Below are 22,050 nucleotides of genomic sequence, written 5' to 3' on the forward strand. Positions count from 1 at the left end.
GTTTCTTCTTGAATAAGGAATACTACACAGGCTTATGAATATAAGAAAAAGAGTGCATATAACAAAAATATAAAACCTATGGATGTCTTTAATAACAAATGTATAAGACATATATGAAGAAAATTCTAAAACTTTGCAGAGGAACATACAAGATGGTATGAATATGGAAAGACTGTTCTAGACAGAGAGGGTTTGACAGCAGGAAAATATGAAGACAAAACTGATTTACCAATTTTTAAAAGCATTTTACTTCCTTGGAATTAGAAATATTATTTCTCAGGGACAAGTAAGAACAGTTTAAAAACAAAGAATAATAAAGGAGGATTAGCACTGCTACCGGAGAAGGCAATGGCACCCCACTCCAGTACTCTTGCCTGGAGAATCCCATGGATGGAGGAGCCTGGTAGGCTGCAGTCCATGGGGTCGCTACAAGTTGGACATGACCGAGCAACTTCACTTTCACTTTTCACTTTCATGCATTGGAGAAGGCAATGGCAACCCACTCCAGTGTTCTTGCCTGGAGAATCCCAGGGACGGGGGAGCCTGATGGGCTGCCTGTCTATGGGGTCGCATACAGTTGGACACGACTGAAGCGACTTAGCAGCAGCAGCAGCAGCAGCACTGCTATATGTAAAAAAAAAATTACAAACTGTTATTAAAATAACAGTTACTAGCTCTAGGATAGACAAATAGGTAAAAAAATAAGAAACAAATCCAATAAACAGAATTATCCATGACTACTTACTGTATGTAAATTAAAGGTGCCATAAGGATAGATTATGAATATATTACACAAGAATGACTAAATCCTTGGGAAATAATTAAGTTAGAGTCTTGCATGTTATCTTACATCAAAACAAATTTGGAATAAACGAAGTGAAAATTTGAAAAGATTATGGGTGAAAAGCCCTTATGAGGAATAATTCCAAAAGCAGGGAGAGAAAACAAAACAAAACAAATGAAGCTATTTTATTACACAAAATGTTAAAATTTCAGTATTAAAAAGGATGCCTCAAAAAAAGTTAACAGTAAATGATAAACTTGAAGAATTTTGCAACATGTATCTTGCAGTAAAAAGTTAATAATGTTTGATGATCTCACCTAGTCCTACAGCCTTAAAAATCACCTAAGTGTTACTAATTCTCAAATTTATCTTTGAGTTTAGGCTTCTTTCATAAAGTCCAGATCCTTGGATCCAACTACTTACATGATGTCTCCACTTGGATGTATCTTAGACAAGTTTAAAATGATCCAAAGTGAACTCCTAATCTTCTAACACCTCCACCCTGTAGGCCTGCTCCACCATCTCTTTTAAGGTGACTCAATTCTTTTAGTTGCTGAGTTCAGAAATCTTAGTCATCCTTGACCTTTCTTTCTTTCACATCCCAAATACAATTTGTTACAATGTCCTGCTGACTATACCTTCAAAATATATTAGAATCTGACCACTTCTGACCAACTCCACTACTACCAACATGGTCAAGCTACCATGATCTTTTACGTGGGTTATTGCAGTGGTGTCTTGAAGAGTTTCAGCCCTTGCCATATGACAATCTATTTTCAACACAGAAACCAGAGGGATCTTTTAAAATCATGACTAAGATATCCTACTTTTCTGCTTAGATCATGTTATGGTTCCCTGTTTCATTCAGAGTAAAAGCCTATGTCAGTAAAACGACCTACAAGGCTCTATATGACCTGCCTTTGTACTCTAATGTGTCCTTACTATCAAATAAGAACACAGGAGAAGTTCAATAAATATTACTGAATGAATGAATGAATATCTGTATCTTAAACTCTTATAAATAAGTAACATTTTTTGCTATATAGACTGTGAAAAAAAACAAAAATGATCAAATTATGGCTAAGTCATTCACAGAAAACCTATCCTTAAATAGATGAAAAAATTACTCAAGTGTACTAGTAAACAAAAGAAAATTGGAAAGATGATATTTATGACTATTAAACTGGCAATGAATCAATATGTAATTAGCAAAGACAAAGAGGGAGGGAGAACCACAGATTTAAAAGAATTTAAAGATACATCAACCAATGACTAATAATAACAAGGTATGGGTTTTTTTTGAATACTGAAATAAAAAAGCTATTAAAAATTAATCTGCCCCCTCTTATGTTTATATATATGTATGTGTATCTGTATATATATTTATATATATATATATATATATATATATTTTTTTTTTCTCTCTCTTTCCTATTGGGAGTCTGGTTTTACCTTCCAGGGGTCATTTCAAACATACTCTTATATTTTTCTTAATGTATCTGCTACTATTCTATATTTATTTCATTCTTTGTTATTGTTCTGTTTTTTTGTTGTTGTTTTTTTCCCCTTTTCTTTCTTCTGTTTTTTTTGCCCTGCACTCAATGTCTTGGGGGATCCTTGAGGATCAGATCCTCAGGCCTGATCTCTGGGACCAGAAATCAGGCCTGAGCCCATGGAAACGCTGAGTCCGAACTGTAGGAGTAGCAGAGACCATCAGCCCCCAGGAATATTAACCAGAGTGAGATATTCCAGAGGTCCAAATCTCAACATTAAGATGGTCCTACCCAACTGCCTATAAACTCCCTTGCTGGAAACCTCAGGCCAAACAACTAGTAAGACAGGAACACAGTCTCATCCATTAAAAAAAAAAATGAAATAACACAAAAATATGTTACAGATGAAGGAGCAATGTAAAAAGCTATAAGACCAAAATAAGTGAAGAGGAAACTGGCAACCTATTTGAAAAAGAATTTAGAGTAATGATAGTAAAGAAGTTTCAAAATATAGAAAATAGAATGGAGAAAATACAAGAAGCATTTAACAAAGACCTAGAAGAAACAAAAAATAAAATAGTGATGAACAGCACAATTACTGAAATTAATAATACTGTAGAAGGAATCAAGAGAATAACTGAAGCAGAAGAATAAATAAGTGAGCTGGAAGATAGAATGATATAAATAAATGCTGAGGAGCAGAATAAAGAAAAAAGAATGAAAAGTATTGAGGACAGTCTCAGAAACCTCTGGGACAATATTAAACACACTAACATTTGAATTATAGGAGTCCCAGAAGAAGAAAAGAAAAAGAAAGAGTATGAGAAAATATTTGAGATTATAGTCAAAAACTTCCCTAACATGGGAAAGGACACCCAAACAGCCACCCAAGAACAGGAAGCCCAGAGAGACTCTTACAGGATAAACTCAAAGAGACATACACCAAGATATATATTAATCAAGATAACAAAAATTAAACACAAATAAAAAGTATTAAAAGCAGCAAGGGAAAAGCATAAATAACATACTAATGAATGCCCATAAGGCTAATAGTTGATTTTTCAGCAGAAACTCTCATGCTAGGAATGGCAGGATATATTTAAAGTGATGAAAGAGAAAAAACTACAACCAAGATTACTCTGTCCAGCAAGGATTTCATTCATATTTGATGGTGAAATCAAAAGCTTTACAGACAAAAGCTAAGAGAATCTGACACCACCAAGTCAGCTTTATAACAAATGATAAAGGAACTTCTCTAGGAAGAAACACAGGAGAAGAAAAAGACTCACAAAAATAAACCCTAAACAATTAAGAAAATGGTGATAGCAACATACATATTTATAACTACTTTAAATGTAAATGGATTAAATGTCCCAACCAAAAGACAAAGACTGGTTGAATGGATACAGAAACAAGACTTAGGCATATGCTGCCTAAAAGAGACTCACTTCAGACCTAAGGGCACATATGACTAAAAGTCAGGGGATGGAAAAATATATTCCATGCAAACGGGAATCAAAAGAAAGTGGGAATAGCAATACTTATATCAGATAAAATAGACTTTAAAATAAAAATTGGTACAAAAAATAAGGAAGGACACTACATAATGATCAAAGGATCAATCCAAGAAGGAGATATAATAATTATAAATATTTATGCACCTAACATAGGTGCATCTCAATACATAAAGCAAATGCAAACAACCATAAAAGGGGAAATTGACAGTAACATGGTAATAGTAAGGGACTGTAACACCCCACTTACACCAATGGACAGATCATCCACACAGGAAAATTAATAAAGAAACACAGGCTTAAATCACACTTTATACCAGATGGACCTAATTGATATCTTTAAAACATTCCACTCCAAAACAGCAAAATACACCTTTTTTGTCAAGTGCACATGGAACATTTTCCAGGATAGAACAATTCTATCAAATATTTAGAAAAGAACTAAAAATCATCATTCTCAAGCTATATCAAAAAATTACAGTGAGAGGAACACTCCCAAACTCATTCTATGGGGCCATTATCATCCTGAAACCAAAACCAGAAAGATAACACACACATACACACACACACACACACACACACACACATATATACATACAGGCCAATATCAGTGATGGACATAAATGCAGAAATCCTGGACAAAATATTAGTGAACAGAATCCAACAACACATTAAAGGGATCATACACCATGATCAAGAGGGTTTTTCCCTAGGGATGCAAGGATTCTTCAATATACACAAATCAATGTGATATACCATATAAACAAATTGAAAGATGAGAAACTCAACACATGTAGAAAAAGCTTTTGACAAAATTCAATACCCGTTTATGATAAAAATTCTCCAGAAAATGGGCATAGAAAGAACCGTACAAACTCTATAGAAAAATGGGCACAGAAGGAACGTACCTCAGCATAATAAGGGCCAGATATGACAAACCCACAGCAAACAATATTCTCAATGATGAAAAACTGAAAGCATTTCCTTTCAAATCAGGAACAAGACAGCAGTGCCCACTCTTACCACTATTATTCAATATAGTTTCAGGAAGTTCTAGCTACAGTAATCAGAGAGCAAAAAGAAATAAAAAGAATCCAGATCAAAAAGGAAGTAAACAGAAAAGAAGTAAAACTCTGTTTGCAGATGACATCATACTATACATAGAAAACCCTAATGATGCCTCCAGAAAACTACTAGAGCCAATCAATGATTTTAGTAAAAAGTTGTAGCATACAAATATACAGAAATCCCTGGCATTCCTATATATTAACAATGAAAAACTAGAGAAATTAGGGAAATAATTCCGTTCACCATTGCAACAAACAGAATATCTAGGAACAAATCTACCTTAGGAGACAAAAGACCTGTATACAAAAAACCTAAGACACTAATGGAAGAAATTAAAGATGACATAAAACAGATGGAGAGACATACCATGTTCTTGGATTGGAAGAATAAATGTTGTGAAAATGACTATGGTATCCAAAGCAATCTACATTCATTGTGACCCCTATCAAATTACCAGTGGCATTCACAGAACTAGAACAAAAAATTCCAAAATTTGTATGGAAACACAGAAAAGACCCCGAACAACTAAAGCAATTTAGAGAAAGAAAAATGGAGATGGAAAAATCAACCTGAGTTCAGACTACAGTTATTAAGACAGTATGGTATGGTCTTCAAAGCTACAGTCATCAAGACAGTATGGTATTGGCACAAAAACAGAAATACAGATCAATGGAATAAGACAGAAAGCCCAGAAATAAACCCACACACCTATGAGCACCTTATCTTGGACAAAGGAGGCAAGAATATACAATGGAGAAAACAAAGCCTCTTCAATAAATGGTGCTTGGAAAACTGGACAGCCACATATAAAAGAATGAATTATAACACTTCCTAATACCATACACAAAAAAAAAAAACTCAAAATGAATTAAAGACCTAAATTTTAATGCAAAAACTATAAAACTTTTAGAAGAAAACATAGGCAAAACACTCTTTGACATAAATGGCAGCAATATCCTCTTTGATTGACCCACCTCTGAAAGTAAAGGAAATAAAATCAATAATTAATAAATGGGACCTAATTAAATTTAAAAGCTTCTGCACAGCAAAGGAAAGATGAAAAGACAATCCTTAGAATGGGAGAAAATAACTGCAAATGAAACAACTGACAAAGAATTAATCTTCAAAATATATAAGCACCTTATATAGAAAAACAAACAACTCAATCACAAACTGGGAGAAGACCTAAACAGACGTTTCTCCAAAAAAGACATACAGATGGCCAACAAGCAAATAAAAAAATGCTCAATACTGGTCATTATTAAGAGAAATGTAAACAAAAACTACAATGAGGTATTACCTGACATCAGTCAGAATGGCCATCATCACAAAATTTACAAACAATAAATGCTGGAGAGGGTGTGGAGAAAAGCAAAACCTTTTGTACTGTTGGTGGGAATCAAGACTGATATAGCCACTATGGAGAACAGTATGGAGATTCCTCAAAAAACTAGGAATAAAACTACTATTCGACCCAGCAATCCCATGACAGGGCAAATATCTTAAGAAAATTATAAATGAAAAAGACATGTATACCCCGAAGTTACTGCAGCACTATTGACAATAGCTAGGGCATGGAAGCAACCTAGATGTCCATTAACAGATGAATGGATAAAGAAGCTTGGTACATATATACAATGAATATTATTCAGTCATAAAAACGAACACATCTGAGTCAATTCAAGTGAGGTGGATGAACCTACAGCCTATCATACGGAGTGAAATAAGTCAGGAAAACAAAAACAAATTTTCCATATCAGCAAATATATATGGAATCTAGAAAAACGGTACCCATAAACATATTTGAAGGGCAGGAATAAAGACACTGATAAAGAGAACAGATTTGGGATACAGCAGGAGGAGAGGGTGGGATGAGAAAATAGTATTTAAACACATACATTACCACATGTAAAACAGATAGCTAGTGGGAAGCTGCTGTATTACACAGGGAGTTCAACCTGGTGCTCTGTGACAACCTAGAGGGGTGGTATGGGGTTGGGGGTGATTCAAGAAACAGGGGACGTATGTATACTTATGATTGATTCACGCTGTTGTATAGCAGAAGCCAATACAATATTGTAAAGCAATTATCCTCCAACTAAAAATAAATTTTAAAAAAGTTGTAAGAAGAAACAGTTTATGTTATTTGGCCATTGCTTCATGTTTTTAGAAATGGAACCATAAATTTCACTGTTTATACTTTTTTAAATGGACTACTTCAATATTCTAAGATAAGAAAAATAAACATTTATTAGTGGACTTGCTTACCCCTTCCCTATTATTTATCTTTGACTCTCTTTTCATAATGAATATAACATACATAATTCATGGAATGAAAAAAACATACTAAGCAAATAGTTAATCTATAAAATCACTTGAATATTAAAATAACAAAGAACAAAACATAATAAAAACAAAACCTACTTTCTAATATATTAAAAAAATCCTAATTATAAAGGTAACATGACCTCAAATCTTTCCTTTTGAATGCTATGAAAAAGAATTAAGTCAAATAAAAGTTTTGTTTTACTGTTGACAAGAATAGTCTATGCAACTGCATTGTAAGTGAAATACAGATTTTTAAATAAGGGATAACGATCATCATATAGCAGGTGGTATTTCTTAATCATGGTGTTAAAACTCTATTTCCTCTCCAGCATCTTGAATGCATTATAAATTAGGAATCAAGGCCCCAAAGGCATGAGATAATCTGAAAAAAATCTTAAGTTTTCTTTCTAAAGATCTCAACTAGGTCAGTTCTAATGATGATAATGCTTTATTAAGAGAAAAAGAATATACATACATCTGCAATTTGCCTGTCATCTTAATGTAAAGATGTAGTATAGGAAACCTGATAACAGAGAAGAAGGTAATTCAGAGCAACCTGACTATGGAATGCAAGCAAAAAAATCTGGGCAAAATATAAAAAACATATGCTAGAAGGCACAGGAGAGCTAACAAGATGGTGAAGAATTACAGGCAAGTATCAGGAGGAAGTTGAAGGCTCAGGAGAGTAATCTCTGCATTTATAGCTATTTCTCCCTTGAGGTGATTTGCTGATGCTGGAGGAGGTGGAAGAAAAGCTTAGCAACACTGTTGAGAGCTTTGTAGAACAGGAAGGCAAGAAAGAATTTAAGGCCTACTATAAAGAGTTCTCTGTAAACCCTCTTTGAGTTGAGTTGGGACACAGCTAAACTGGACAGGGTAAACTAGGTGTCGTCAGGCCCTTGTAGAAGTGGAAGTTCAGAAGTTTCAAATTATCTCCGGCTCTAAAATTGTACTGAAACAATTTTAGACTGCTAACCACACAAGGAGTCTGGAATAAGCAAATGCAAATCCTCATTGAGGAAGACATTATCAAAAGCCTTAAATAATTTTATAAACAATTCTGAAAATACATGTGTGATGTACAAAAATTAGCATGCATTCAAGGCAAAGCACATGCAAGAAATCCAGCAGAAAGAGAACAGAAACAGACCTAGAAGGTTCTAAGCTTGGGAATTCTCACAGATTTCACCTACTGTATTCAGTGAAAATTTTTGCAAAGAAATGGAAACTATAAAAAAAAAATCAACTGGAAATTCTAGAACTGAAATATAAGTGAAATGGAGAACTTGATGGATTTAAGACTCATTTGACACAAATTTAAAGAGAAACTATAAAATACGTTAAAAGAAATTTCCAGGAAAAGAAAAAACAATGAAAAGCAGAAGAAAGCAAAGGCATGGATAAGAGAATAAGATGGTAACATGCAATATAACTGGAGCCTCAGAAGCAGAAAAGAGAACAAAAGTGGCAGAAGCAACATTTGAAGATACAATGGTTAAGAACTTTAAAAACTGATAAAAAACAGTATAGACAAATTCTGTGAACCCAGTAACAGAAGTAGAAATAAAAGTACATTTAGGCACAATACAGCAAAACTATTAAGACCCAAAGACAAAGAAAAAACATTTTAGGAAGCCAGAAAAGAAGTCAGATTATATTCAAGGGAGCAACATTTAGAATTAAAGTTGGCTTCAAAAGCAAAAATGAAAACCAGAAGTTAATGAAACAATGTCTTTATCAAGTGTCTTTAACAAGTGCTAAAAGAAAAGAGTATCACACTGGAATTCTATACCCAGCAAAACAGTCTTCAAGAAACTTAAGTAAGACAAACACATTTTAAGATCTAATTGAGGTTATGAAATTTAAGATAGGGAGATTATCTTAGATTACCTGGTGGGCTCAATGTAATCATAGAAGCTTTTAAAAACAAAAACTTTCACTAACTGTAAGCAGGAGATAGGCAGAAGGAAAGCTAAGAGAGATTCAAAGCATGAGAATGACTTGCCTTTTGTTGGCTAGGAGATGAAGTGATGAAGGGAGGCACATGCTAGAGAACAGAGGGAAGTTGCTCAGTCATGTCTGACTCTTTGTGACCCCATGGACTGTAGCCTACAACACTCTTCTGTCCATGGGATTTTCCAGGCAAGAGTACTGGAGTGGGTTGCCATTTCCTTCTCTAGAGGATCTTCCCAACCCAGGGATTGAACCTGGGTCTCCCACATTGTAGGCAGATGCTTTACCATCTGAACTACCAGGGAAGTCAGAGAACAGAGGTGACCTCCAAAAAAACGGAGTGTCTGTACAATGCCAGGTACTTGAGCAAGTTCGGACTTGCTCTGAATTTGATCTATCTGGCTAATAATCAACAAGAAAACAGAGACCTCAGCCCTACAGCCACACAGAACTGAATTCAGTTAACAACAGAAGCACATTCTCCCCCAGAATCTCCAAACAGGAGACCCAGTTGGCAGACATCTTGATTTTAGCCCCTGAAACTTGAGGCAGAGTAACTAGCTGAGCCTGCTGGACTTCTGATCTAAAGAACTTTGAGATAATAAGCCAGTGTTATTTTAAATTGATATGTTTGTTTTAATTTCTTAGGGCAGCAATAGAAGACTGATATAAATGGAAAAATCCAACAGTAATAGATGAGATTGTTAATAGCTCACCTCAGTATATGACAGAACATGAATTAAAAAATTAGTCAGTAAGAACATGATTTGAAGAACACAGCCGATTTGACCTGACTTAATATATTCTTTAAAAACATAATTGAAACATTTATACCAACTCTATGCTGGCTTTAAAGAAGTCTTCACAAACTTCAAAGAATTAAAATCAGTAAAAATGAGTTTCAAATTTAAAAAGAGGCAACCCACTCCAGTGCGCTTGCCTGGAAGGTCCCATGGACAGAGGAGCCTGGTGGGCTGCAGTCCATGAGGTCGCTGGAAGTTGGGCACGGCTGAGCGACTTCACTTTCACTTTTCACTTTCATGCATTGGAGAAGGAAATGGCAACCCACTCCAGTGTTCTTGCCTGGAGAATCCCAGGGACGCGGAGCCTGGTGGGCTGCCGTCTATGGGGTCGCACAGAGTCGGCCATGACTGAAGCGACTTAGCAGCAGCAGCAGCATGCATTAGTTTAGTGTTGCTGTTCTTATGTTGGGTTAAGGTGAAGATGAGATATAGAGATTTGTAAATGTAAAATCTCATAAATGTTTATGTAAGAAAATTTTTGGAGCCTGACAGATCATTTTTTTAAGTTATTTATCCTCTGATCTAGGAAACTAATTCTTATGAAACTAGTACACATGCTGAAATATTAATACAGTAGTCTCCCCTTACCCCATGGGAGGAAACATTCCTAGACTCCTAGTGGATACCTGAAACCAGACAGCACTGCATCATATATTTCCTATTTGTGTGTGTGTGTGTGCCTTGTCTTACCTGGAGAATCCCCTGGACAGAGAAGCCTGGCAGGCTGCAGTCCATAGGGTTGCACAGAGTCAGACACGACAGAAGTGACTTAGCACGCACACATGCATGAAGCGACTTACCATGATCTATCTAAGGTAAAGTGCAATTTATAAATCAGGCAATAATTCTAAGAACATAATGTAATAAAAGTTTGCAAATGTGGACTCTGTGTCAAAATATCTTATTGTACAAAGTTAATGCCTTTTCCTAGAGAAGGCAATGGCAACCCACTCCAGTACTCTTGCCTGGAAAATCCCATGGACAGGAGCCTGGTAGGCTCCAGTTCATGGGGTCATGAAGAGTTGGACACTACTGAGCGACTTCACTTTCACTTTTCATTTTCATGCACTGGAGAAGGAAATGGCAACCCACTCCAGTGTTCTTGCCTGGAGAATCCCAGGGATGGGGAGCCTGGTGGGCTGCCATCTATGGGGTCACACAGAGTCAGACATGACTGAAGCGACTTAGCAGTAGCAGCAGCAATGCTTTTTCCATCTTAACTAATCACTTATGCATTCTGACAGTAATTTTTGCAATTTGAGGTCCAACAGCAAAACTAACATGAATTTCTTCTTCCTTCTTCATGATTTCATGGATAGAATACCTGTTCTTCCCCCAAATTTTAGCACTTCACATGTGATTTATTTTTCTTTCCTAATTAAGCCAAAAACTTTCACTATTGCACCTAAAAGGAAGCTCTTAATGGATTCTCTATAGCATCATTGAATTGCTAGCATCACTTCTGCACTTTGGGATTACTGAGTAAAATACAGGTTACTTAAAAACAAGCACTGCAATACTGTGACAGCTGATCTGATAACCAAGATGACTACTAAATGACAAACAGAAAGAATATGTTGGATAAAGAGATGGTTCTTATCTTGGGCAGGACAGAGTAGGACCCCATGAAATTTTATGATGATACTCAGAATGGTGTGCAATTTAAAACTGATGAAGTATTTATTTCTGAAAATGTCCATTAAACATTTTTGGACTTCAGTTTACTGCAGGTAACTGAAATGGTGAAAAGTGAAACAGTAGAGAAGGCAGGACTACTGTATTCGGGTGTGTTCTCTGACATGCACTGTTCACCAATAATAGAACAATGGTTAAGTAAATGATTGTACAACAATTCTCACAGCTATTAAAAAAATGCTAGATTCTTTATATATGTACCCTAAAAATGATGAAAATGTAACAAAAAGCTTAAAAGTTAGATAATCTGATACAAATGTCATACACACACTGTAAAGACAACCCAACTGTTATAAGCATTTATCTCTAACCTAGCATAGAAGATTGAGAAAATCTGGGAAAAGCTGAAGAGGGCATTCTGCCTCTATATTATCCGAATATTTAAAAGCCAAGATTATATGTTAGTTTTTTAATTAAAACACCCCATGCACACTTTTATGAAAGGAGAGATATTAAGTGATCTGCCAACAGAAAAACAGTAAATTCAACACTGTCAGTTGATCTTAAGGACATAAAAGATTGTTATTTATTACAGAACATAATATTCTTAATCATAATCTTCAGTCTTTAATATAGGTAAAGTTTTAAAGAAGGGTGGAAATAAAATTATCTCATTAAAAACAGGTAAAATAACTTCACTGCTAGCATGGTTTAGAACATCAAGCATACTTCCTCTTACACCTTTGAAAGATACCAGTTAATTGAAATGATTCTGAAATTAATTCTCACAAAATAGCAAAATACTAAAACATTAACTGCTCTATTGATTAATATTAAAAAGATTAATCTTTATAAGTAATGTTTACTTACTTAATGAAATAAAAGCTGTACTTACAACAAGGAGAAGAATGAACTGGTCCAAGTTGTGGGAAGGTCATAAGAATAGAAACTTCTGGTAGATTATTTTGCTTTGCAGCTTCACTAGTTTGATCAGCCCAAACCACCACTTTTTTCCTCTCGACCAAATGTTCAATTTCTTTGATGTCAGCCTCAATAGTAGCATTTAACAGGCCAGATTCTTTTAAAGCACAGTATTGCTTTCTTAGGGCCGGAAGTAATGCATTTAATACTCTACATACAGAAGGTGACAAGAAGAGAGAGATAAATACTAAATTTTAAATACTGTATTACAGATTTACGTAACATCCAAAGTATTTGTTGTTGTTGAGTCACCAAGTCGTGTCCAACTCTTTGCTGCAGCATGAGCAAAGATGCCACCCTTTGCCATGAACTGCAGCATGCCAGGCTTCTCTGTCCTTCACTATCTCCCTGAGTATGAGCAAACTTATGTCCATTGAGTCAGTGATACCATCCAACCATCTCATACTCTGTCACCCTCTTCTCCTCTTGCCTCAGTCTTTCCCAACAGCAGGGTCTTTTCCAGTGAGTCAGCTCTTTGCATCAGGTGGCCAAAGTATTGGAGCTCCAGCTTTAGCATCACTCCTTCCAAGGAATATTCGGGGTTGATTTCCTTTAGGACTGACTGGTTTGATCTCTGTGTTGTTGTGATTTCTCAAGAGTCTTCAACACCACAGTTCAAAAGCATCAATTTTCCGGTGCTCAGCCTTCTTTATGGTCCATCTCTTACATCCATACATGTATGTGTAATATGTTCTTAGTCGCTCAGTTGTGTCTGACTCTTTGCAACACCATGGACTGTAGCCCACCAGGCTCCTCTGTCCATGGGCATTTTCCAGGCAAGAATATAGGAGTGGGTTGCCATGCCCTCCTCCAGGGGATCTTCCCAACCCAGGAATCAAACAGGTCTCCTACATTGCAGGCAGATTCTTAACTTTCTGAGCCACCAGGGAAACCCAAGAATACTGGAGTGGGTAGCCTATCACTTCTCCAGTGGAATCTTCCTGACCCAGGAATTGAAACAGGGTTTCCTGCATTGCAGGTGGATTCTTTACCAGCTGAGCTACCAGGGTAACCCCACATCCATACATGACTACTGGAAAAATCATAGCTTTGACTATACAGATCTTTGTTGGCACAGTGATGTCTCTGCTTTTTATTTTATTTAATTAATTTTTTTTTTTTTTGTTTTTTAATACAATGTCTAGGTTTGTCATAGCTGTTCTTCCAAGGAGCAGGTGTCTTTTAATTTTTTGGCTGCAGTCACCGTCAACATTGATTTTGGAGCCCAAGAAAATGAAATCTGACACTTTTTCAACATTTTCCCCATCTATTTGCCATGAAGTAATACGACCGGATGCCAAGATCTTAGTTTTCTGAATGTTGAGCTTTAAGCGAGGCTTTTTCACTCTCCTCTTTCACCTTCATCAAGAGGCTCTTTAGTTCCTCTTCACTTTCTGTCATTAAAGTGGCACCATCTGCATATCTGAGGTTGGTATTTCTCCCAGCAATCTTGATTCCAGATTTGATTCAAAGTATTAGCAGATGATTAAAATGGTTCCCTGTACATATGTTTCTTTAGAAATTTCAATCAAATACCTCTAATCAAATATCTTTAATACATTAAATATAGACTGAAAAGTACCTTGTATAGGAATTACAAGTACCAGGCTGCAGTGTCAGCTAGTCTTCACTTGCTTCTATTTGACCTTGGATAAAGTACTAACTGAGGTTTTTCCTCTATAATATGGGCTACAATTGGACAGCCACTACCTTCAACAGGGGACTGTTTTCAGAACTAAATTTCATATAAAAGACTTTTACAAAGCATAATGTGATTTAACAATCGAAAACTGTGTTGTGGACTTCCCTGGTGGTCCCTGGTTAAGAATCTACCTCATAATGCTGTGGGCACAGGTTTGATCTCTGGTCTGGGAAGATTCCACATGCCAAGGGGCAACGAAGCCTATGTGCCACAACTACTGAGCCTACGCTCTAGAGTCCAAGAGCTGCAACTACTGAGTACCTGTGCCTGGAGCCCAGGCTCTACAAGAGAAGCCACTACAATGAGAAGCTCCTGCTCCTCCCAACTAGAGAAAGCCTGCATGAAGCAATGAAGACAGTGTAGCAAAATAAAAGTGTTGCTATTGTTACTAAATATTATGAGATTAAAATGAAATATTAATACACTCTGTCAAATGATGAAGCTCATCTTAGGTATATAAGATTAGAACAAAATAACAAATGAACAAAACTCACCTCTCCTTGAAGTTAGTTCTTAATGAGCTAAAGCAATAATTTGCAAAGGCATTCAAAGGAGAAAACTGCAGAAAAGTATGGTGGGTATAGGGCTTCTCTGGTAGCTCAGCTGGTAAAGAATCCGCCTGCAATGCAGGAGACCCATGCTCAATTCCTGGGTCAGGAAGATCCCCTGGGGAAGGGATAGCTACTCATTCCAGTATTCTTGGTGGCTCAGATGGTAAAAAATCTGCCACAATGCAGGAGAGCTGGGTTTGATCCCTGGGATTGGAAGATCTCCTGGAGGATGGCATGGCAACCCATTCCAATATTCTTGCCTGGATAATCCCATCAACAGTGGAGCCTGGCGGGCTATAGTCCATGGATCGTAGAGTTGGACATGATTGAGTGACTAAGCAGAGCACAGCACAGCACATGGTGGATATGAAAAAAAGACAGGGTGCTGGATGCTTAGCTCTGATTCAAAATCTATCCTATTGCTGTCAATCAGAGGAGTACTAAACATTTCTTTTTATGTATTAGACCTCCATGAAGAATATTCACTGAAGAAATGCCAGCAACTAAAAAGTTATAAATGGTTCCTAACTTTTATACCAACAAGATGTCAAACAACATGAATAACTTAAAATAACTTAGTCCTGGTGTTCCATATTACTAAGGATGTCCAGAAGAACAGAACCATTTGATGTATGGATAGGACAGTGGGAAAAGAACAGGCATTTTAATTTTAACACACTGGGAAATAATTGCTTTATTATCTAGGAATCTTAAATATTTAGATAGCTGTACAAATAAATAGTTTGGGATATATTTCTTTTTGGTGATTGTGGGGAGTACTCCATTTAAGCCCAGTAGGTAACAACTGTAAGAAAAACTTCTCAATCAGAAAGTTAATAAAAACAATTACTTGTTGAGCACCTATACTAATCAGATGCTAAGCACAGAAGAGTTAACACAGCAGGTCTGAAGTTGACATCCTTTGAAAGGCTTGTCAACAAGGTTGGCCCTTGGGTCGTATCTTGAAACACAGATTTTGAGAAGTTCAGATAACTCCCAGAACTATTAGAGTGGCTCACTGTGTTTAACTCTTTGTACAAACAATGTGGTTTATGCTGAACAACTGCTTTCCTTTTAGAAAGGTTAGAATTTTGAGCCATCATGCTTGGCAGACAGTACCTATGCAATCTGCTCCCAGTGAAAACCCAGGGCATGAAGTGTCGGCCTAATGACATTCCAAAGTAAGCACCATTTCACGTGGGTCATCACAACTTTTGCTGGAGGACTTCAGCATATCCTGTATGGTCCATAGGATGAAGACACAAATGCCTGTAACTAAGTGATTTCCTTTGAACTTTGCCCCATTCACTTTTTCCTTTTGTTGATTGTGTCTTGCCTGCTTTTACTCTAGTAAATCACAACAGAGGAGCTTGGGGGCTATACAGTCCATGGAGTTGGAAACAATCAGACACAAATGAGCAACTAAACCACCACCATGGGGTCAGCCATATGATGGATTCTATAAGCCGTTCTAGTAAATCATCAAACATGGAGGTGGTCTTAGAGACCCAGGACATATGCCATTTATGCATGTATGTATGGCGTACGTTTATTTGTATGTATTTATGTATTCATTTGGGGCTTCGCTGATGGCTCAATAGTGAAGAATCTGCCTGCAATATGGGAGACCTGAGTGTGATCCCGAGGTTAGGAAGATTTCCTGGAAAAGGAAATGGCAACCTACTCCAGTATTTTTGCCTGGAGAAGAATTCTGTCCCACAGACAGAAGAGCCTGGCAGGCTACAGTCCACAGGGTTGCAAGAATAGGACATGACTTAGCGACTAAACCACCAATTGGATATTCTTGGCTACTTGGTTGTAAATTACCTGACCATATATGCATGGGTTTATTTCTGGCCTCTCTGTTCTGTTCCATTGATCTATGTGTCTGTTTTCACACCAGTATCACGACTGCTCTGTAATATAGTTTTAAATCTGAAAGTGTGAGCTCTCAAACTTTGTCCTTCTCAGGAATGCTCTGGTTATTCGGAGTCTTTCATGGTTCCACACAAATTTTAGAATTATTCATTCTAGTTCTGTGAAAACACCCCATCTTTTATATCTTTTTATCTTGTATATTCCTTAAGTAATTATTATTACTTAAAGTTACAGTTATTTTCACTACTTTTTTATTTTAACCTTCATACTAGCATTCTAAGTGATTAAAACACTACTTTAACTATATGTTCACTTTTACAAGTGAGATTTATACTTCCAAATTTTTGTTACTAATTAGTGGCCCTTCTTTTCAACTTAAAGGAGTTTCTTTAACATTTCTTAAAAGGCCAGTTTAGTGGTGATGAACTCCTTTAACTCTTGGTTATCTGGAAAACTCTTATTTCTTCTTCAATTCTTATTGATAACTTTGCTAGGTAGTCTTCATAGCTGAAAATTTTTTCTTTCAGCACTTTGAATATGCACAAAATCTTTTTTTTTTGGTCTTCACTCTATAAGCTCAGGCTAAGACAGTTCATCACATCTGTTGTTTTTTGTTATTGGAAACTGTTACAATTGAACAGATGAGAAAACTAAAGGTTAGTGAGGCAGGATAATTTATGCAAGCTTATACTGCTTACATAAACTAGAACTCAAGACCAACTTCAAAACTCATACTCTTTCTATTGTATTGTCTCTGTTTTAGTTCACCAGTTTTCTAAATAAATAAGAGAATTTTTGCCTGTTTTGAGGCAAAAATTTATAGTAAATATATTAATCTATTTTAATGATAAACCAAATAAATATAGTTGAAATAAATTAATGTTTATTTGATAACTTTTAACTCTTGCAGGGGGTGTGAGTGCAAGTAAATGAATGTTCAATGTTTGCTCTGTGTATAAATATTGGAAGTATGGGGAGAACAGGGTGAGCTTCTATCCATAGGATAATATTTCCCTGAAGTTTTTCCCTTTCTTTTTCTTCTTTTTAAAAGTACTTATGCTAATATAATTTCCCTTAAATCAAAAGTATGGAAAATTAATTATTGTTGTTTGAGAACACTAGAAGAACTACAGTAGAATTTTAGACTGGCAGAAAGCCTTTAGAGAAATAAACTTGTTATTTTGACAGAGCATGAAAGTGACGCCTAAGGAAGTTGATTGACATGTCCAATGTAATAAAAATAAAGATCAAGGCATACTTTTTTTATTATTGTGTTTCAGTAATTAAAAGGAACTATTACTGAGTTAGAGCATGAATGAGATAGTATAGAATCACTTAAAAATTGGGACATGATGTTAAAATATATATATATATTTAAATGATTTCATTTTAATTATAGCAAAAATTCATTCTGGAATTATGAATGCTTAAAAACTGTCTACTTAAAAATTCAGTTGGTATTAATAGTAGTAGTTTCTAAGAGGGGGAAAGGATGGCTAGAGGACAGGTAGAAGACAGGCTCCTTTTCACTGTAGAGGGATCTTTAGAATTTTGTATTACATGACATATATTGCATAAAAACAATAAATTAAAAAAGTGTTTTCAAAACTATAAAGCACTATAAAAAAAATCCGAGTAGAACCACATCCTTTACACTCACTCTGTGTTTCCTAACTCAGCATGATTTCTAATGCTGGCAGACATTTAAATAGTAATGTATTTTGTATGGAATAAAACTGAATTTTTTGGCAATGGAAACCTATACTTCTATGCTTCAGGTTCCTTAGGTCTACAGTGTTAAAATTTTTAGAACATGTACTTACGCTTCTGTCTGTCTGTGTTGTTGTTCTTGAAGAGAAGCTAGATCCATCATATGTTTAATTTGTGCTTTCAAATCTTTGTTCTGGAGGTGCAGATGGTGGCAATGAAGTTCTTTACTGAGCTCCTGAGGAAAACAATACAAACTATATCTCAGATTCTTTTAAGAATATTAAAGTTAAATCAATGTTAATAAAACTTATTTTATATTGGTGTTAAGAGTTTTAATTCTTAAAAATATGAAATAGCATGTATAGAAACAATTTGAAAAACAAATATACTGGTACAGGTAATCTATAACTTACAAGTGAGATAAGTTTCAAGTTTCCTTGGAAACTGAATGTCTCAGAACAAATTTTATTATAATAATAGTTTCTTGGTCTATCCAACTTGTATATAATACTGTGAAAATACATTAATTTGGTCCATTTTTGCTTAAATGTCACTTTTTCAGGGAGGCTTTCTCTAAGCATTACATTTAAAGATGGACACTCTTCACCTCCAATAGTCTCTGTCATAGCATTGATTAGTAACAATTCCATTTATTTATTTGCTTACAGATTCTCCATTCTAGACCACCATGAGAGGTGTTGTCTCAAACTAGTTCAGTGTTTAGAGTTGTCAACTGTGTCAAACTGTCCAACTGTGTCTAACAACTGCAGTGTCTGGAGTTGCATACAATAAAACTTTCTTGGGGAATTCCCCAGCAGTCCAGTGGTTACAGCTCTACACTCTCAAAGCAGGCGACATGGGTCAGGGAACTAAGATGACGCCTGGTGCAGCAAAAAAAAAAAAATTCTCACCTTCATCCAATCTTGGTATAAGCTTCATCCTAGTGCAAAAGTGTAGAAAAGTTTTTGCAGTCTCCCATTTCCTAAGCCTCTTGTGCACATGCCCAAATGTTTTCTAATTTACCACCTAAAATTATTTCTTTCCTCAATTCTACTAAGCCTTAAGTATGGAAAACGTCAGGTAAGTGGTTATACTAAATTATGAATGGTAATAATCCAAAAGCATTTTCAGAATTTAAATTGGGAAAATTTTAGTCAATAAAAGGGAGTGAAATATTTTGGACACTGTAAGAGGCTGAGACAAAAAGCGTTACGGAAGCTGTGCCCAAGAAACTTCCTACAGATAACTCTCATAAGCCACTTTAGGCGTTCGATACTCCTTTACCAAACTGCAGTTGGCCACTGACTCTCTATAAGCTTAAGGCTTTTTTCTTTTTCCTTTTTAGGTAATACTTCCTAAACCAGTGGTGGGTGCTCTGACAAGGAAACAATATAATTCTATATGTCTGAGATATATTAAAGTTGGGGGTTATTATTTAGATGATTCATGATTACATTTCAGAAACAACAAGTATTTTAGAGCAAACTCTCTTTAGGGAGTCAGGTCAGGATGATACAATTAGAGCACTGGTTCATGAGTCATGTGATTTTAAAGATGGCTCGACTATGACACAAATGCTACCTGAAGTCCCAAATATGGTCTTTATGGAGATGACTTTACTTGACTGAAAGTTACGAGGTTTACTATATGATCTCTTTCATCTCTCCCAGTTAGAAAATTAAACAACCCTAACAGTACGAACATATTTGCCAAATATTCCATCTTTTCTCTTAAAAAAAAAAAAAAATCCCTTATTTATTTCTTCTGATAATCTTGTTTTATCTTTCTGTATCACTCTTAAAGAGAGAAGCCTTGATTCTATAACTATTTTATCCAATAATAATTCTTAGCTAGCCTGTCATCTTTGAAAAACCAAGCTTACAATTTTAATCTTTTTCATGCCTTGATACACTAGTGATTTAATCTGATTGGAAGAGCACAGCCTATCATGAGAGCTACAGTTAAGTCAGTAATAGCTGAAGCAAGAATATGAGAGGTAATATATAAAACAAGAGGTTTTTAGATGCCATGCTAGGCCTGGGAAATCATAATAGAGAGTTTATATATGGGAGAAAGCACTTAAGAGTGATTCAATCAAAGTAACTTTTTAGAAAGCTCATTTTAGTTGCAGTGTAGAGAATGATTGCAGTAGGATATGAATGGAAGTAGAAGGCCACACATAGCAGTCCAACAATGGGGGCTGGAAGTCTGAACTAGGGTACTGGTAATGGGAGATGCAGAAGTGGATAAATTTGAGAGGTTAAGAGGAGCAATATGAAAGTCACAGTACTGGGTCTCTATCTAGAGTTGTATGACTGTGAATAAATCTTTTCACAAAGTTATGTTTCAGTTTGCTTATATAAGAAAGAATGGCTTAAAAGTAGATACCTATTTCAGCTAAGAAAATATCCACAAAAAAAAGGACTGAGAGTGGGACAGGTTGATGGGAACAGAAACAGTTTTAATTTTTTCAAATTATTTATAATGAAATGCATTAAAAAACAAGAATTGAAACACTAATTCTAGATTCACATTCAGGTGTGAAAAGTTCTGCTTATGAGAGTTATAGAAGACAGACTGCTAGAAAAATTAGATTGGACCATGGTAAATAAAATTTAAATTTACTGAAAATAACCTGAACAATATTAACTTCATAAATGCTAATAAGTAGGCAAAAAAAAAAAGCAATAATAGTACTACTAAAAAGAATACTGTACCATTTTAAAAATTGGGAGCTTAAGATAATTATGGGAAAACAAAGGCAAACTAGTAAACATCAATGGATTTTTTTGCTTTTTTAATACTAAACAAGTTCTTAAGTACTTTTCTAGTTGGTGATGGGCTATATTTTAGACTGTCAATTACATGAATATACTAGATTATAAGTAAAATGCAAATTATACTTAATTTACATTCTAGATGGACTATTTTCAATTCAGTACATAAACATAAATGCATACAGCTTTCAAACTGGTTTTATTTGGCTATAATACAAATAATGGTGACCACATTTAAAACTAATATTAAAACTAATATCAACTGATTAAATTTAAATCACCTACATGAAAATTCACGTACAGTCTGAAAGTCTGAAATAGAATTACTTCAGTCTGACTTAAGAATGACCTCATAAAAGGATGCAATCACTTAAAAAAAAATTTAAATGTAACTTTATTCTTCTGAAAGTAAAGAAAAAGAAATTTAGTAGGTAAATAGGGAGGTAGAAGGCATATTTGGTTAAAAACAGTAAAATGAGTCAGTTAAACCTGAGGGAGATGAACCAAAATTTGCCTTATGAAAGATATTTACACAACAGTGAGTTTAAGAAGTTCAGTTCTAAGACAATAAATCTGAATATAAAACATGTATGTACCTTTGGAATACTACCATTTTGACCTAAGAGTCCCATTTCAGTCTGGACACGATGGAGCCAATTAGTATTCTCATCAAATTGCTTCAATTCTTCCTCCCTTTTCTTCTCTAGATAGCAGCGGCGAGTTTTCAACATTGCAAGTCTGTGATCTCTTTTGCAAGTGGCCTGAAAAATAATGCATTTAATTGTCAATCTTTTGTGATATTTGATATATGTGATATTAGTACAGTGGTATATTTCCTTTTAAGTGTGCTAGTGTAGCCTATTAAATTAGGCT

General features: G+C 35.4%; 1 protein-coding gene across 1 annotated transcript in view; it reads right to left on the reverse strand.

Moving 5' to 3' along the window:
- The window catches only part of KIF18A (kinesin family member 18A), a 69,939-nt gene that overhangs the window by 25,070 nt on the left and 22,819 nt on the right, over positions 1-22,050 (reverse strand). Inside the window, exons 10-12 of the mRNA XM_068989181.1 lie at positions 21,774-21,938; positions 18,514-18,635; positions 12,474-12,709 (exon numbers count right to left, since the gene is read on the reverse strand). Of these exons, the coding sequence (XP_068845282.1) occupies positions 12,474-12,709; positions 18,514-18,635; positions 21,774-21,938 (523 nt within the window). The remainder of the gene's footprint in view (positions 1-12,473; positions 12,710-18,513; positions 18,636-21,773; positions 21,939-22,050) is intronic.

This window comes from Capricornis sumatraensis, chromosome 16, assembly GCF_032405125.1.
Source record: "Capricornis sumatraensis isolate serow.1 chromosome 16, serow.2, whole genome shotgun sequence".
Classification (NCBI taxonomy): Eukaryota; Metazoa; Chordata; class Mammalia; order Artiodactyla; family Bovidae; genus Capricornis; species Capricornis sumatraensis.